Consider the following 18,350-nt stretch of genomic DNA (forward strand, 5'->3'; position numbering starts at 1 on the left):
GACGGATTTGGCCCGCGGGCCTTGTGTTTGACACATGTGCTCTAGAGATTGCCTGTGTCAGCACCTTGATCTTTAACAGCTGGTGCAAGTGCGGCCACGCACAGTTTAACGACAGGGTGCGTCCTGGGAAGTGCTCGTTAGGCAGTCTCATCGGGGTGTGAACACCATGGAGGCCCCGCCCGGGGTGGGGCCCGTGCTGCGCTGTGTGCCCGTCCCTGGTGCTGATACTGCGGGTGGTGCCCCCTCAGGCACTTACCGTGAGGGAGCGCAGGCTGGACGTGCTCCCGGCGGCAGTGCAGACTGTGAGCGCCGTGCACTCGGCCGGACTTAGAGCACGAGAGAAAGGCGCGGTGAACAGGAGGTGTGCTTTATGAGTAGAAAGTGCTTTCTAAAGTGACAGTGAAACTAGAGTAACCACATCAGAGAGCACCTTAGTCCCTCACGTCATTGAGGCTACGAAGGCACAGAGCTGTGCCCGAGGCGGTGGGAATTCTCGGCTCCATGACCTCGGCGAGCACGTGACCTCGGCGAGCACGTGACCTCAGTGAGCGCCGTGACCTCAGCGAGCAGTGTGACCTCAGCGAGAGCTGTGACCTCAGTGAGCGCCGTGACCTCGGCGAGCGCATGACCTCGGCGAGCGCGGTGACCTCGGCGAGCACGTGACCTCAGTGAGCGCGGTGACCTCGGCGAGCACGTGACCTCGGCGAGCACGGTGACCTCAGCGAGAGCTGTGACCTCAGCGAGAGCTGTGACCTCAGCGAGCACGTGACCTCAGCGAGCACGTGACCTCAGCGAGAGCTGTGACCTCAGCGAGCACGTGACCTCAGCGAGAGCTGTGACCTCAGCGAGCACGTGACCTCAGCGAGAGCTGTGACCTCAGCGAGCGCCGTGACCTCAGCGAGCACGTGACCTCAGCGAGCACGTGACCTCAGCGAGAGCTGTGACCTCAGCGAGCACGTGACCTCGGAGCCGCGGTTTCTGCTGGGAACGCCTGTACCCGGGTTTGGGCAGGAACAGTTGACCGCTGCTAGTCAAGCACTCTCCATTGTCGTTTGTAAACAGGAAATGGCTCTTCCGTCAGCCAGTCAGTGAAGGGAACCATGTCTAAGTAGAGACATGGTTCTGCATTTTTCATTTTTCATTCTGCGTTTTAAAAACTACAATTGCATTAAACCCGTCTGTTGCCAACAATGGCACGTGTCTTTTCCGGGTTTAGTGGAAAAGGTAAGTTTCATGCTGTAAAGTACTCTGATTCTGAGGTTCTTTTCTCTGTGACTGGCTTTGGTGATTGCCCCAGCCTCCAGCCAGGAGGTGATTCCTGTGGTCCTCGTAATCGAATGTGGGGCCCTGTCTTTGGTGTTTTGGGGAGCTTCTGAGCCCCCTGTTGAGAGGGTGTGGTTGGAGAGCTGTGTCAGGCACAGGACGGGCACGCCCAGAAGGAGCCGACTGGCTGCTGGCACCTGCAGGCCCCCGGCAGGCGGGGCTGGAGGCCAAGCAAGCAGGGGCCCTCTGTCAGGAACAGAACCTCAGAAGCTCCCCTGGTGTAAGCATGCAGCTGCAGGGCATTGGTAGCAGGAAAAGCCGGGAGGACTCAGAGTCTGCCTGTGGTGAGTCAGTACCCACACCGTGGTCAGTAAGCCAGCTGCCTCGTAAACTCAGTCACGCTGGCGTTAACACGTCTAAGTAATATGTTCGCTGTCTCTTGGAGTACGACTGAGAACCTTTGGGAGGAAAGCTTCAAATTGTAAACTGAAACGTGATTCAGCCGTCACACTTCCGAGGTCGTGTCCTGAGCTCCTGCTCATGTTGGTATGAGGACGTGCTGGAGGCCCGACTCCCGGAGCGGCGGGAGGAGCCCTCACCGTTAGCATCTCCACCACCGGGGAGGGAGGTTGGCCAGCCCGGTGTCCCTGTGGCACGGAGGACACAGCCAGCCCCTGTGCGCCTGCAGGCTCTCAGGCTCCGCACGCATGTGCATGTGTGTACATGTGTGTGCGTGTGCGTGTGCCGGCGCGTGGCTGCGGGGACGGACGGAGAGCACTTCCGCATCCTCCTGCGGAGCTCCATGGTGCTCAGTGTCTTACGTATCTAACGGGGCACAGTGGAGTCAGGAAAGAACACAGATCGCTAAATAAAAGTCCCCAGGCGCATTGGCCCATGCTTCTGAAATGCTGTGAGTTGCACTGACAGTGTCATTCCAGTCTTATTTTATTTTATTTTTTAACATATTTTATTGATTTTTTACAGAGAGGGAGGTAGAGAGAGATTTAGAATCATCGATGAGAGAGAAATATCAATCAGCTGCCGCCTGCACAACTCCCACTGGGGATGTGCCCACAACCAAGGTACATGCCCTCGACGAGAATCGAGCCAGGGACCCTTCAGTTGGCAGGCTGAGGCTCTATCCACTGAGCACACCGATTTTGGCTCCAGTCTTATTTTAAAAATGCACGGGGCTGGCCAGTGTGGCTCAGTGGTTGAGCCTCGACCCATGCACCAGGAGGTCACTGGTTCAGTTCCCAGTCAGGGCAAATGCCTGGCTTCTGTCTCAATCCCCAGAGGGAGTGTGTAGGAGAAGCCAATCATGTTCTCTCTCTATCATCGATGTTTCTCTCCTTCTCTCCTCTCTAAAAATCAATAAGAACTTTTTATTTTTTAATGCATGGACAGGATCTGGAAAGAACTGGTTGGTCTAAACCAGTGATGATAGTTGTGGCAAGCTTGTTTTCCCTTTTTTCTGTTTTAGTTTTTTTTTTTTTTTCCTTTTTTACCAAGTATTTTGATTAAATGTGAATTAGTTTCCAAATTAAAATTTAAAAATTACAGGCTTTATTTTTTACTTTGGAAATGTTAGAAAGCCCCAGCAAGGAGCCCTGGGCTACGTGTGTGTGCGCGCGCGCACATGTATGCACCTGTCTCTGTCTGTCTCTTGGAAGGCGAGCTCCTCGGCCCTGTCTCCCCAGAGCAGGACCAGCGATGGGGCGGGGGCGGGCGGGGTCTGTGTGGCTGAGGGATGGTATGGGGTGAGGAGGTCTGCCCTGCCATGCCCAGGCATGGTCCACGCCTGCTGGCTGCTCCGGCTCCGCCTGGGCCCGGACAGGGGCTGTCTCGGCCGCGGGGTGAGGTTCCGGCTGCTCGGGAAGAGGGAGAGGATTGCCGAGTGCGGGTGTTGAGTGTGGGTGTCGGGAGTGCTGGTTGGTGGGGGCGGGCTGGGGGTCCACGTTGAGGTTATGTAAAAGCCATAAAATGAGGTTTTACAACAAAAATGGGGCCGAACCACGAGCCAGTGGAGAGAACTCTCTCCGTTTTCATGACGTGGCTTCGCCGGCCGAGTGGGTCCCGGAGAGCCGGGCCTCGCAGCCTGAGCGTCTGGGACGATGTTAGTCGTCACAGCCTCGGCGGGGGCACCGCGGCCTGGCGCCGGCCGGGGAGGTGCCACCTGCTGTGGCTCAGGTGCTCGGAGCCGAGGGGCCACGCTCTCGGACTGGGGTTCAGGGTGGTAAGTGGTGCATTAAAACCAGTAACACTAGCGAGGCCACAGCCACAGCCACCGTGTGCCTCTCGCACTGGTCACCCCGAGAGCTCGCAGCTGTGCCAGCCTGCACCCCCGTCCCCGCGCACCCCCGTCCCCGCGCACCCCCCCCCCCCCGTTCCCGCACCCCCCCCCCGTCCCCGCGCACCCCCCCCCCGTCCCCGCGCACCCCCCATCCCCCCCCCCCCCCCCCCCCGTCCCCGTCCCTGGTCCCCGTGGGGGGCCCCCCCCCCCGTGCCCTGTCCCCGCGCCCCCAGTCCCCCCACCTGACAGGACGTTAAGATTAAACTATGTCACAGGGACGGTGCGTGCTCCTCTCTCCCGGCGCCTCCCTGGAGGCGGGGACCGGAGCCAGGCTGGTGGGGGCTGGCCCCCGCCCCGGAAGCCCCCGGGCTGACGCCCCTTTGCCTCTGCAGGAGGCGTGGAAGCACGCCATCGAGAAGGCCAAGCACATGCCCGACCCGTGGGCAGAGTTCCACCTGGAGGACATCGCCGCTGAGTGCGCCAGGCGCCACAGGTCAGTGCCGGGGAGGCGTCCGGCCTCGGGCCTGGGGTCTGGGTCCCGCTCTGCTCCGTGAGGCCTCGGAGAGGGGGACCCTCAGACACCAGCCGGGTCTGGTCCCTGCTGGAAAGCAGAGGGAGGGAGAGCTTTCTCAGGAAGAGTGAAAAGCAAACCAAAGCCACGCCACCACATGAATGTGTGAGGGCAGAGGCCACGGCGACGGCCGTACGGGGTCCTCCTGCCAGGCTGTGCCCGGCGCTGCGTCTGCCCTGGCACCGGCAGCCGGGCAGGAGGCGTGCCGAGCCCCGGGCCCCTCTGAGACTCCGAGGGCCGTCCAGAAAGCGGCACGCTACGTTAATGTCGCTCAGAATTTAAGAGACCCGTGGACCTGCCCTGGAGCCCGCAGTCTGTGGCCCCGGCGGGCCCTCAGAGCCTTCACTTTAGCCAGAACTCCGTTTCAGATGTGGGAGCAGAGCCTGTCCAAGCAGCTTAAGGATAAAAAGGAACATCTGGTTCGGATACAGGCAGGGCCAGAGTTAGATGTAAGCTGTGTGTGAGACGGTTCATTCTGTGCTGTTATTAATTGCCGTATTGTTTTCCATACAAACGACCGTAAGCCTACTGTGCTTCGCCCTGTGTGGGCTTCAGGCACGGCTGGTTCCAGGCGCTCTGAGCATCTTTCAGCTTTGACCTCAGGCAGACGCTTATCTCAGCAGCACAAGGGCCCTGGGGCCCCGCCACCCATATCACTCTGTAGAAAAGGACCTTTTTAAAACAAAGGTTTCACGTTTGAACCTCAGTGGCCTGGCTTTGGTTATATGCCCGTCTCTGAGCCCGACATTGTACCAGGGAGCGCTGCTCCGATTGGCCAGGCCTGGTCACATGCCACAAGCCCCGGTGCTGGGCTCCGCCTCACCCTCACGCCGGCCACGGGTGCCGAGAACGGAGCAGGGCCCCGTGGAGCAGGCGCGGTGGAGCCTCCCACACGCACCCCTCCACCGCCCGCCGCCACCTCCCCGTGGGGCCTGCAGGGGGTGCTGTGAGCTCTGCCAGGAAAGCAAGACCCACCTCGGGCCGGCGCTGTGTGTCCGAGCCTTGCAGGGCCTGAGACGGGCCCCGCCAAACTGCTCTTTCCTCGCCAAAGCCTCTGCCGTCGCCGCCCTGGCTGGGAGTGGTCAGCATGACCCCAGAGGTTTCTGAGCTGGAGGCCTCCTCCCGGGTCCCCCATCTGGAAAGAGCTGGTGCGAGCCGACCTCTGGGGCAGATGCCTGTTCCCGGGGTGGGCCCGGCTTTGCTATATTCACTGAGCTGACCCCTGCGCGAGCTGGGCTGAGCCTTCCCCCGGCCTCTGCTCCCCCTGGAGGTCAGCTCTGAGGCCGTCCTCACGGGCTGGTGGGTCCTGGCGGCTTCGCCCCCAGACGCCTCTGTGGAACTAAGAACTGGGGCCTGGCGAGGGGTCAGATAGAGACGGACGGACGGACACACGAGGCACTTTCCCCTGGCACACCCGCTGCAGCCGGGCGTGGTGGGGAGCGGCTCCTGGGAAGGGCAGGCTGGCCGTGCCCCCGGCCAGGCTGGGGCCGCTCCCCCGGTCCCGGGCACCCGTGTCGGGTGGCCGGCCATAAAGGACGCTTACTCCGTCACTTACCCACGTGCGTTACCACAGCAGCCCTGGGCCCGGCGCCCAGCCCCGGGTGAGCTGAGGGGCGGAGCAGGGGCGCCTGGTGCGGAAGGGAAGGAGGACCCTGGGGGCGGGGGCGGGGCCGCCGGGCAGGGAGGGGCGCCAGGCCTCTCGCCGGTGCCGCAGTGACCGGCGCTGCTTCCGCAGGTACAACGCCGTCACCGGCCAGTGGCATGAGGACGAGGTTCTGATCAAGATGGCCGCTCAGGTGAGCAGGTGCAGGGCGGCTGGGGCTTCTCTGACTCCGACTCCAGTTCCCGTTCCCTCTCCTCCGGCCCGTCTGTCTAACCTTGGGGGTTCTTTGAAGTATTGTATGTTTAATTTTTATTCATCTCAGAGAGGGAGAGTTAGAAACATCACTGATGAGAGAGTCATGGATCGGCTGCCTCCTGCACACCCCGCACTGGGGATGGAGCCCCCTGACCCTTCAGTCCACAGACCGGCGCTCTGCCCACTGAGCCGCACGGCCAGGCTGAATATTTAACTTTTCATGGCGGCTGTATGAGGGGACTCACAACACGCAGCACGCCCACGACAGGGACCAGGCCGGGCTTTGGCGAGTCACGGAGCGGCCAGTGCCCAGGGTGCCTCCTGCCGCCAGACCTCCCTGTTCTGGACGTTTCACTTGTTCATTGTATATAAAACACCCTCTTGGCTCTCTTGTTGAAGACCGTTGGCTATAAATAGTTGTGAAATTGAGGTTGCCAGCTGTTACTGAGTTAAACGTGAACTCTGTGGCTGCCACCTGCCTTTGGAAGGAAGAAATAGCCGCGAAGGCCGGCCCCTGCTCTGGGTGGCGGGGGGAGCTGCCCTGGCGCCTGGGGGTGCACAGGGAGCGGGTCCCACGCCCGGAGCCTCGCCCGCACTCCCTCGCCCTGAGGCCGGGCCTGAGCGGCGCCCGCCGCCACTGGTGCCCGTTCTGGGGGAGCTTCCAGCGTGGCTTTTGTGCTCAGCATTCCCGTCTGCGAGCTTTGGCCTGGTTTTGCTGGAACTGAAAGTGTCACACACGTTGCTGTGTGGTCTCACCACGTGAACACGCGTGACTTACCGTGCTGCTGACGGACAGTGGGCTCTGCTCATGTGCTGTCTCCCCACTCCTTCGCCCGTAACACCTTCCCCCGAGGGTTCTGCTCAGCTGGGCCAGGGAATGGGGAGGCCAGTCCTTCAGCCTTCAGTGTGGGCGCAGTGCAGGGCACAGGGCGCAGTGCAGGGCACAGGGCGCAGTGCAGGGCTCAGGGCAGAGGGCACAGTGCCAGGCGGAGGTCAGAGGGCAGGGCGCAGTGCAGGTCAGAGGGCGTAGTGCAGGGCAGAGGGCAGGGCGGAGGGCAGGATGCAGGGCAGGGTGCAGTGCAGGGCACTGCCAGGTGGAGGGCAGGGCGCAGTGCAGTGCGCAGGGCAGGGCGGAGGGCGCAGGGCAGGGCGGAGGGCAGAGGGCAGGGCGCAGGGCAAGGCGGAGGGTGCAGTGCGGGGCAGAGGGCAGGGCGCAGGGCGGGGTGGAGGGTGCAGTGCGGGGCGGAGGGCAGAGGGCAGGGCGCAGGGCAGGGCGGAGGGTGCAGGGCGGGGCGGAGGGCGCAGTGCGGGGCGGAGGGCAGAGGGCAGGGCGCAGGGCAGGGCGGAGGGCGCAGTGCGGGACGGAGGGCAGAGGGCAGGGCGCAGTGTGGGGCACAGTGCAGTGCGCAGGGCAGGGCGGAGGGCGCAGTGCGGGATGGAGGGCGGAGGGCGCAGTGCGGGACGGAGGGCAGAGGGCAGGGCGCAGGGCAGGGCGGAGGGCGCAGTGCCAGGCAGAGGGCAGGGCGCAGGGCGGGGCGGAGGGTGTGGTGCTGGTGCAGTGCCGGACAGGGGGCGGATTGTGGAGTTGGGATGAGGTTCGTGGTGTGTGCCGCCCGGGGAGACCTCGGCCTCGGTGCTGCTGTGGGCGGGGGACTGACAGCCTCCGTGTCTTCCAGCCCTTCGGCCGCGGCGCCATGCGGGAGTGCTTCCGGACGTAAGTGCAGCGGCTCCGAGGGACCCCCTCCCCCTCCGTCACAACCCCTGGGCCCCAGATCGGCCTGGTGTGGGGGGATGAGCCATCTATCAGCTCAGCTCTGGCCCTCGGAGGCCGAGGGGTCGGCGAGGACAGGGGCAGCCCCTCCCGCCTCCCGTCCTGCTCCTGGCCCGGCCAGCCTCCTCCCGCGAGGTCCCCGGTCCCCGGGAGCCCCAGTGCCCAGCCGGCCCCGCTGATCCCCAGGAAGAAGCTGTCCAACTTCCTGCACGCCCAGCAGTGGAGGGCGGCTTCCAACTACGTGGCCAAGCGCTACCTGGAGCCGGTGGACCGGGGTGTGTACTTCGAGGACGTGCGTCTGCAGATGGAGGCCAAGCTCTGGGGGCAGGAGTACAACCGGCACAAGCCCCCCAAACAGGTGCGCCCCGCCCCGCCCCGCCCCGCCGGGCGGCTGGGACAAGGACACCTGGTGGCGGAGGTGCCAGCCCGGCTCCTTCCTCACGGTCTCACTGTCGCAGCCCCGGGTTCGAGCACGAGGCCTGGAGCTGGGCATGCACGGCTGTTGAGCCGGTGGGGTGTTCTCATCCCCTTTACAGACGGGATCTGAGAGTCAGGGTTTTTGTTTGCAAATGACAGAAACCCACACAGGGGGTTTAATGCAGAAAGGAGAGGTTTGCCTCAGGGACTGAGCGATAGCCCTGCCCACAGCCAGGACCGAGCTGAGGGCTGGGACCCCTGGCCTCGCTGCCCATGCAGCGGCAGCCGGCCACAGCGGCAGCCTGCCGGCCCCAGCGGTCCTGGAGACAGCGCCGTTTCCCCGGGAGCTCCGTGAAAGCCCAGGCCGGGCTCGTTGCTCCGGGTAACCAGGTGCCTTCCCTGAACCGGCCGTGAGGGCCGCCCAGATTGGGCAGGCCGAGCTTCTTGTCCACCATTAGAACCAGGAATGCGGTCCTCCTGGGACTGAGAGTGTGACCCGAGAAAAAGCAGGAGGAGGAGAGGGGAACAGGACCCAAAGGGGTCAGTGGCCTCCTCACAGGCAGAGGGGGAGCCAGGGCCCAGCACCCAGCCTTCCCGTCCCCCGGGAGGTGTCCCCCGGGAGCCCAGGCGGAGGACCCAGAGGCTCCTCTTGCCTGTGGGCATCGGGGACAGGGCGCTGCCCCACCCTGCGCAGTGTGGGGTCCGCCTCCCGCCATGTGAGCGCCCAGACCCCACGCGCTCCCCTGCGCCCCTGGACGCCACGCCGCCGAGAGCTCCCTGAAGCCTGAGCGTGGCCCATGGCCGCCCCCAGGGGCAGGCTGCGTAGTGTCACCTTGTTAAAAGCAGAGTTGGGGTTGTCTTACTCCATTTGGCTGTCATAACAAAATGGAGGCCCTGGGTGTGACATTCGTGCACCGGAGGGATCCCTCAGCCCAACCTGCCCCCTCACAGTCCGGGAGCCTCCGGGCGGGAGGCGACCTGGCGATCAGGGGAAGCAACGCCCCACCCACCTCTGCTGCTGCCACTGCCGGCAGCGCAGGCCTCAGCCGGACCTGGTAACCTGCGCCTCGGCCGGCCCTGGGGGCTGAGGGGCTGAGGGGACTGGATGCCGCCAGCTTGGAGGGTGTGATAGTCAGTTAGCATATGCCCTCCTTATTGGCTGTGGGTGCTGCCATCTCTGTGATGGTGTGAGGGTCGATTAGCATATCCCCTCTGTATTAGACAGGATGCTGCAGGCTGGGTGGTCATCACAGTGTTAGGGGTTGGGAAGATGGGGGTCTGGGTGGTCGCCTCTGAGGCCTCCTGGGTCAGAGCCTGCGCTCTGGCTGGACCTGGCACGGAGGAGGAGGAGGAGGGTGCACCTCCCCATCCACCAGGCTCCGCCCTCAGGGCCTCTGACCTCCCACAGGGCCCCCCCCCCCCCCCCCCCGACACCTCCACCTTCGAAGGGAAGACTCACAGAGGTTCCCAGCCTGTTTGGGGCCAGGCCCCCTCTGAGAGTCTGTAAGAGCCCGATGGCCTGTGACACAGAATTCCTATTACTCAAAAAGCGAGCTGCTCACGTGCTCTAAGCAAGCTTCCAAAGAACATGGCCTCCGTGAAAGAGAAAAGTAAAAGAATGAAAGGACATTGAAGTGCTGAGGAAGAAACCACTAAGAAACTGTTTAAAAAATAACAATATGAAGTGATATGGAAAAAATAGAAAATGAAGTTTCAAAACTATAGAGAGAACTGAAACGCATAAACATGTCACTGTATTTATATGCTGTATATGAGGCCCCTAGAACCATAGAAGTGCAAAAACTCACTGTTAATGACTCATTCACGAACTGCCCGTGTGGGGCGGGTGCCCAGCTGGGGAGCTCATCCGGGCCGGGCGGTGGGGGTGGGGGTGGGGGTGGGGGGGCGGTGGATTGGGGGACGGCAGCGGCTGCCTCGGAGCTGCGGGTGTGGACCCTGCGGGTGGGCGGGCCCCTCAGCTCCTGGCTGGCCGTGTCCGGAGGTGCCGCCGGGCCCCGACACACACACACACACACACACACACACACACACACACCCCGCAGGTGGACATCGTGCAGATGTGCGTGCTGGAGCTGAGGGACCGGCCGGGCGCGCCCCTCTTCCACCTGGAGCACTACATCGAGGGCCAGTACACCAAGTACAACTCCAACTCGGGCTTCGTGCGCGACGACGCGCGCCTCACGCCGCAGGTGAGGCCGGGCGGGGGTCCCGGCAGGCGGGTCTCACCCCGGCCCCCAGGCCCCGGCTTCCCGGGGCACCCTCACCCCCCAGCCCTGTCTGCCGGAGCCCCGCCCCCGGACAGGACCTGAGAAGGCCGTCTCCGGAGTGGCCGGCGGTCCACAGCCGGCTCCGCCACCTTCTCCCGCTCCCGCAGGCTTTCAGCCACTTCACCTTTGAGCGCTCCGGCCACCAGCTGATCGTGGTGGACATCCAGGGTGTGGGCGACCTCTACACCGACCCTCAGATCCACACCGAGAAGGGCACTGACTTCGGAGACGGCAACCTCGGTGGGTGGGGGCAGCCTGTTGCACGGGGACCACCCCCTCCCCAGACCTCCCAGCTCCTTGCACTCAGGAGCCAGGCGTGGCCTCGGCAGGGCTGTGGTGGGGGAGCCTGGGACTTCAGCGTGCTCCCCCCGCCCCCCCCCCCCAACTCCGCCCGCTGGTCCGCCCGCAGGGGTCCGGGGCATGGCGCTCTTCTTCCACTCCCACGCCTGCAACCGGATCTGCAAGAGCATGGGCCTCACGCCCTTCGACCTCTCGCCGCGGGAGCAGGACGCGGTGGACCAGAGCACCGCGCTGCTGGTGGGTCCCTCCGCGCCGCCTAACGAGGAGCATCGGGACCGGAGGGCTCCCTCCCATCGGGCCACCCCCCAAACCGGTGCACGGAGCCCCGGGTCCCACGAGCGGAGCAACTGGCTCCCCTTGGTTTGGGCCCGTTTCCCCAGAGTGAGGAGACCGGGCGGGCAGAGCGTGGGGGGGAGGTGTGTGCGCGCGTGTGCGTGTGTGTGCGCACGTGTGTGCGTGAGGCTGTTTGCCAAGGACTAGACCTGAGCCTGGCTGGGTGGAGGCTGTGCCCACACCCTGCCCTGCATGGCCCAGACACAGGAACGGTGGCAAAGCCCCGCACGGGATTGCGAACGTGTGGAGACACGAATGCCCGGCTCGGCCGAGGCGTGGCCCGCTGTGGGTTGTTGTTAGCAGACAGCCGGGCTGGAGCCGGGCTCAGAGCTCAGGCAGCGGCAGCAGGAGGAGCCCTCCCTCCAGCGGGCGCCCTGTGACGTGAGCGTCCCCGCTGCTCCTCAGCAGTCCGCCCAGACCCTCCTGCGGGGGACGGAGGAGAAGTGCGGGAGCCCCCTGGCCAGCAGCCTCCCCGGGGCCCGGCCGCCCCTGCGCCCCCGCCTGTCGGAGAACTCCGGAGACGAGAGCATGAGCGACGCGGCCTGGGACTCGCTGTCGTCCTCCCCGTGCGCAGCCACGCCGCACAGCCCGAAGCTGGACCCGCCCGGTGAGTGAGCGGCCCGGGCTGTGGTCGGAGGGGACGTGCCAGCGCTGCAGACCAGAACCACGTGTGTGTGTGAACGTTTGTGTTGGCTTTGGAGGAAGAGGAGGGGGCAGGGAGAGACAATGTCATTAAAGAGAGCGCGTCATCGACCAGCTGCCCCTCGCGCTCCATGCGGGGCCCGAGCCCACCCGGGCCTGCGCCCTGCCGCAGTCCAGCCGGGCCCTCCCGGTCACAGGCGGGCGCTCGCGGGAGCAGGTCGGCCAAGCCCCGGAAACGCGGTCGGCTTGGGCACGCGCCTGCTCGCCCTGTGGATGGGCTTGGCAGACGGTGGCTCGGGTGCCAGCACTCCTGCTGGACAGCCACGTTCCAATGTCAGGTGGTTTTCACCTATCGGGAGATGTTAGTCTTTCATATTTCCAGTCATTTAAGAAGGAAAAAAACATTCTTAAAGAAACCACATAAAAACAGGAGACGGCCTGGCTGGCGTGGCTCAGTGGTTGGTCTTTGACCTGTGAACCAGGAGGTCATGGTTCGATTCCTGGTCCGGGCGCATGCCTGGGCGGGGCTCAGTGCCCAGTGTGGGCGTGCAGGAGGAAAGTGGCCAGTGGTGCCCTCATCAATGGTTCCTGTGTCTCCCTCTGCCTCCCTCTCTGAAGCAGTAATGTCTTTAAAAGGAAAAACCAGAGGCCAGCATGTGTGGCTCGGGAGCTCGAGCAGGAGGCAGACACGGGGCACCAGGAAGTGGGGTTCTGGAGCCATCGGGAAGGCGGGCAGGTCTGCATGTGGGCCTCGTCGGCTGGGGCGAGGGACCCCACGTTGGCGGGTTTGTCCGCCGTCACAGCCCGCAGCTGTCCGCACGGCCATCCTCCCTCCACAGCTGCACCAGAGGCCTCCTGGCCGTGCACACACGCTCACAGACACGTTCCTGGCCATGCACACACGCTTGCAGACATGTTCCTGGCCGTGCACACACACTCAAAGACATGTCCCTGGCCGTGCACACACGCTCACAGACATGTTCCTGGCCGTGCACACACGCTTGCAGACATGTTCCTGGCCGTGCACACACGCTCACAGACATGTTCCTGGCCGTGCACACACGCTCACAGACATGTCCCTGGCCGTGCACACACGCTCACAGACATGTTCCTGGCCGTGCACACACGCTTGCAGGCATGTTCCTGGGCGTGCACACACACAGACATGTCCCTGGCCATGCACACACGCTTACAGACATGTTCCTGGCCGTGCACACACGCTCACAGACATGTTCCTGGCTGTGCACACATGCTCACAGACATGTTCCTGGCCGTGCACACACGCTTGCAGGCATGTTCCTGGGCGTGCACACACACAGACATGTCCCTGGCCATGCACACACGCTTACAGACATGTTCCTGGCCGTGCACACACGCTCACAGACATGTTCCTGGCTGTGCACACATGCTCACAGACATGTTCCTGGCCGTGCACACATGCTCGCAGACATGTTCCTGGCCGTGCACACACGCTCACAGACATGTCCCTGACCGTGCACACACGCTCACAGACATGTTCCTGGCCGTGCACACACGCTCGCAGACATGTTCCTGGCCGTGCACACACGCTCACAGACATGTCCCTGACCGTGCACACACGCTCACAGACATGTCCCTGGCCGTGCACACACGCTCACAGACATGTTCCTGGCCGTGCACACACGCTCGCAGGCATGTTCCTGGGCGTGCACACACACAGACATGTCCCTGGCCATGCACACACGCTTACAGACATGTTCCTGGCCGTGCACACACGCTCACAGACATGTTCCTGGCTGTGCACACATGCTCACAGACATGTTCCTGGCCGTGCACACACGCTTGCAGGCATGTTCCTGGGCGTGCACACACACAGACATGTCCCTGGCCATGCACACACGCTCACAGACATGTTCCTGGCCGTGCACACACGCTCACAGACATGTTCCTGGCTGTGCACACATGCTCACAGACATGTTCCTGGCCGTGCACACATGCTCGCAGACATGTTCCTGGCCGTGCACACACGCTCACAGACATGTCCCTGACCGTGCACACACGCTCACAGACATGTTCCTGGCCGTGCACACACGCTCGCAGACATGTTCCTGGCCGTGCACACACGCTCACAGACATGTCCCTGACCGTGCACACACGCTCACAGACATGTTCCTGGCCGTGCACACACGCTCACAGACATGTTCCTGGCCGTGCACACACGCTCACAGACATGTTCCTGGCCGTGCACACACGCTCACAGACATGTCCCTGGCCGTGCACACACGCTCGCAGACATGTCCCTGGCCGTGCACACACGCTCACAGACATGTCCCTGGCCGTGCACACACGCTCACAGACATGTTCCTGGCTGTGCACACATGCTCACAGACATGTTCCTGGCCGTGCACACACGCTCACAGACATGTTCCTGGCCGTGCACACACGCTTGCAGGCATGTTCCTGGCCGTGCACACACACTCACAGACATGTCCCTGGCCGTGCACACACGCTTACAGACATGTTCCTGGCCGTGCACACACGCTCACAGACATGTCCCTGGCCGTGCACACACGCTCGCAGACATGTTCCTGGCCATGCACACACGCTCACAGACATGTTCCTGGCCATGCACACACACTCACAGACATGTCCCTGGCCGTGCACACACGCTCACAGACATGTTCCTGGCTGTGCACACACGCTCACAGACATGTTCCTGGCCGTGCACACACGTTCACAGACATGTTCTGGTCGTGCACACACGCTCACAGACATGTTACTGGCCGTGCACACACGCTCACAGGCATGTTCTGGTCGTGCACACACACTCAGACATGTTACTGGCCGTGCACACACGCTCACAGGCATGTTCCTGGCCATGCACACACGTTCACAGACATGTTCTGGCCGTGCACACACGCTCACAACATGCTGCTTCATGGCAACCCCGATTGAGACAACTGCTTAGGCCACAGCGGGAGAGGAGGAAGGGGACTGCAGCCCCAAGCAGTCAGCTCCAGGCATAGGTGGGGCATGGGGACTCCCAGCAGCGGGCCCAGCACCTCCTCTGTCTCTCTCTCCTGCCCAGACTGGCCCATGTTCAGCGACTTGGACGGTGTGGCTCCCCGAGATCACGACCAGCCGGACAACCACCGGGTACGGAGCGGGAGGAGCAGCGGGTGGGCGGAGTCCCGGTGGGAACGAGGGTGGTGCTCAGGGTCCGAGGTGGGCGCCCAGGTCTGCTCTGTGCGGCCGGGGACACAGGTAACAGCCTCCAGCCCTCAGCAGCCGTGCTTTTCGGAAACAGCTGGTCCTCGCTCCTGTGAAGTGGTTAGAGAGGGAATCCGGGTCACAGTGGTGACGCTGCGGCTCAGCCCTCAGCGGGTCAGCCCCGTGGTGTGGACAGCTGGAGGGGGGCGCGGAGGGCTCAGCAGGCCCCTCGCCGCACGGCCAGCGGGGAGAGCACAGCTGGGTAAACGGAGCAGGTTCTGGCAGCTCTGGTGGCTCAGTGGTGAAAGACTGGAAGCACCGTGTTTGCATTCAGGCAAACATGTCCCAGTATCAGGTCTAAAACTCACAGGAGTTCTTAAAGCAGACCTTGTAGATGGGTCACACGCACCCAGACCACTCTGCACCCCCAGATGGCTCCAAAGGTTGGATTTACTCGTGAGTGCTCTTCAGAATTGTGAGGGAAGAGAAAAGGAACAGCTGACACGCTCGGCACCGTCCCCGAGGGCAGACGCTGTGCAAGGACTGCGTAGACGCCTCCTGTCCGTCCTTTTAATGGCATCAGCACAGCGACGCCTCGCTCCCAGCCTCAGCCACCTGCCCCTTTGCCCGTGACCACCTCTGGGCACGGAGGCACCCAGAGGGTGGGCCACCCGCTCCTGGTCCCTCGGCGAGGACCCAGTGCTCAGACGCCCTCTGCTGTCTCTGCCTGCACCTCCATCTCTGTGGTAGCCCCCATCCCTCAGACGATGAGCCCTCAGTCTGGAGAGGTTGGCTGCCTCACCAGGCCAGGGCTCTCTGCTCAGCTCGGCGTGATTCTGGTGGAGGGATGAGGGGTGCGGGTGGCAGGCTGCTGAAACATGCTCAGCAGCCTTCGCTCCACGCCTGGAGCATTCCATTTGGTGGCCTGTGTTAAAAACCGGGAAAAGCACGTTCAGCTCACAGGGTGAGGCATGGGGGTGGCTGGCGGGAGGTCAGCAGGCTTCTGTGTGGAGGGTCCCGGCCAGATCCGGGATTGGGATCCCAGTGTGTGCCTCCGCTCCTCCTGTTCGGGAGTGAGACAGGCTTCATGTGTAAGCCAGTGATGCGCACTTCTTTTAAAAGGGCGCTTACAGAGGTAACACGAAAGGGCTGTCCAAAGGAAAACCCCACGCGAGGGGTGTGAGTTCCCGACTATCTAGAGGGGCGAGCGTAGGGATCTAACGTTAGCAGCAGTGTTTTAGTTCCTTTTGCAAACAGCATCCAGCCCTAGCCAGTGTGCCCAGAGGTTACAGCATGCCCTCCACTCCCGGCAAGGGCATGCGCCTCGGTTGCAGGCTTGATCCCCAGCCCCAGTCGGGGCACGTGCGGGAGGCAGCCCGTCGAGGTGTCTCACATCGATTCCTCCCTCTCTGTCTCCCCCCCTCCCTTCCACGCTCTAAAATCAATAGGAAAACATCCTCAGGCTGGGATTAACAAAAGTAAGTAACTAAGTAAAAACAGAGTGAGCAGTCACTGAGGCCGCCTTTGGGGTGACAGAGCCGGGACGGGAGCGGGGCGCCCCTCGGCCTCCGCTCCTGCGTGTGTGTGGAAGGGAAGCAGTGACAGTGTGAGCGGGATGGTAGATAAATGACGGTGGTTTTAGCGGTTGCCATCACACCAGATCCCTTTCTGAGCAGATCTCAGACCTAGGACACACCCACACCCAGGTGCCCGGTGCAGTGTTGGCACAGGCTTAGTTGTGGTGATACTGGTCCCAGCGCTGCATCTCACCTGTGGCTTAGAACCCTCAACCAGCCTGTGTTCCTGCCTGGGAAATGGAGGCGCTGGCTGTGACTTATCCTCGGCCTCTGACGGGGGCGCTGTAACGAGTCCATACGAAGGGGATGTAGGCAGGCACGTCCCGCCCGCGGGCAGTCAGGGTCCGGTTTGGGCGGAGCAGCCGCGCTCAGAGCCGGGGCCTCCCTCTGTGGTCGCAGCCGCGGGCGGGCGGGCGGAGGATGCTCCGGAGAAGGACTGGGTCCGGCCGTCAGCACCGCGCCCTCGGACCCTGAGCCCTCGGCGCCCTCTCTCCACAGGACTCGGAGAACAGCGGGGACAGCGGCTACCCCAGTGAGAAGCGGGGCGAGCTGGACGAGCCGGAGCCCCGGGAGCGGGTAAGGAGCGCGGGAGGACGCTCCGACCCCGTCGGCGGGTGGGGGGGGGACAGTGGGCCGTGAGGGGGACGAGTACGGGACCAGAAGCGCCGCTCGGGAGGCGGACGCAGGGCCCGCGGTAGAGCGGGAAGGAGGCGGGAGGGGCTGGCCGGCACCCAGGCACCGGCGCGGGGAGAGCCGGAGGGCGGCCCCGGCAGCGCCTGAGCCCGGCCTCCGAGCCTTGGGTCCAGCCTCGTCCCTGGGGAGGCGGGCAGGGGAGCGAGGGCGGCTGTGGTCCGGGATCCGCGAGAGGAAGGCGGTGGCTCTCCGGCACGGCCCCCCCTCTCCGGCACGGGGTCTCCCTCTCCGGCACGGGGTCCCGCCCTCCGGCACGGCCCCCCCTCTCCCGCACGGGCCCCCCCTCTCCGGCACGGGCCCCCCCTCTCCGGCACGGCCCCCCCCTCCGGCACGGGACCCCCCTCTCCGGCACGGGACCCCCCTCTCCGGCACAGCCCCCCTCTCCGGCACGGGGTCTCCCTCTCCGGCACAGCCCCCCCCTCTGGCACGGCCTCCCCCCCTCCGGCACGGCCCCCCCCTCCGGCACGGGACCCCCCTCTCCGGCACGGGGCCCCGCCCTCCGGCACGGGGTCTCCCTCTCCGGCACGGCCCCCCCCCTCCGGCACGGGGTCTCCCTCTCCGGCACGGCCCCCCCCCTCCGGCACGGGGTCCCCCCTCTCCGGCACGGGGTCCCCCCTCTCCGGCACGGGCCCCCCTCTCCGGCACGGGCCCCCCTCTCCGGCACGGGCCCCCCCTCTCCGGCACGGGCCCCCCTCTCCGGCACGGGCCCCCCTCTCCGGCACGGGCCCCCCCTCTCCGGCACGGGCCCCCCCTCTCCGGCATGGGGTCTCCCTCTCCGGCACGGGGCCCCCCCTCTCCGGCATGGGGTCTCCCTCTCCGGCACGGGCCCCCCTCTCCGGCACGGCCCCCCCTCTCCGGCACGGCCCCCCCCTCTCCGGCACGGGGCCCCGCCCTCCGGCACGGGGTCCTGCCTGTCCCCACAGTCTCCGCCGCGCTCCAGCTTCCCCGGGGCCGTTGCCTGAGGGAGCTCCTGGGGGAGGTGCAGGGCCGCCCGGCGGGGGAGCTGCCCTCTGACCTCTCTGCATCCACAGGGCCACTCCAGCGGCAGCCAGAGGTCCGAGTCGGACGAAGACAGCCTGGGCAGCTGCGCACGGGTGAGGCCCCTGTGTCCCCCCAGCTGCCTGTGTGTGTGTGTGTGTCCGGCTGTCTGTGTCC

General features: G+C 64.3%; 1 protein-coding gene across 3 annotated transcripts in view; it reads left to right on the plus strand.

Annotated features, from left to right (window-relative positions):
• The window catches only part of EEF2K (eukaryotic elongation factor 2 kinase), a 48,935-nt gene that overhangs the window by 17,913 nt on the left and 12,672 nt on the right, over nucleotides 1-18,350 (plus strand). For 2 of the 3 annotated variants that reach the window (XM_045589344.1, XM_045589346.1), the window contains exons 3-13: nucleotides 3,949-4,049; nucleotides 5,863-5,923; nucleotides 7,662-7,699; nucleotides 7,943-8,114; nucleotides 10,237-10,383; nucleotides 10,569-10,701; nucleotides 10,871-10,998; nucleotides 11,500-11,701; nucleotides 14,804-14,871; nucleotides 17,001-17,078; nucleotides 18,227-18,289. In XM_045589344.1, coding sequence (XP_045445300.1) covers nucleotides 3,949-4,049; nucleotides 5,863-5,923; nucleotides 7,662-7,699; nucleotides 7,943-8,114; nucleotides 10,237-10,383; nucleotides 10,569-10,701; nucleotides 10,871-10,998; nucleotides 11,500-11,701; nucleotides 14,804-14,871; nucleotides 17,001-17,078; nucleotides 18,227-18,289 — 1,191 coding nt within the window. Of the gene's footprint in view, nucleotides 1-3,948; nucleotides 4,050-5,862; nucleotides 5,924-7,661; nucleotides 7,700-7,942; nucleotides 8,115-10,236; nucleotides 10,384-10,568; nucleotides 10,702-10,870; nucleotides 10,999-11,499; nucleotides 11,702-14,803; nucleotides 14,872-17,000; nucleotides 17,079-18,222; nucleotides 18,290-18,350 lie in introns of all 3 variants that reach the window. The other variant, XM_045589345.1, reaches the window with a different exon arrangement.

The sequence above is a fragment of the Pipistrellus kuhlii genome, unplaced genomic scaffold (genome assembly GCF_014108245.1).
Source record: "Pipistrellus kuhlii isolate mPipKuh1 unplaced genomic scaffold, mPipKuh1.p scaffold_m20_p_31, whole genome shotgun sequence".
NCBI lineage: Eukaryota > Metazoa > Chordata > Mammalia > Chiroptera > Vespertilionidae > Pipistrellus > Pipistrellus kuhlii.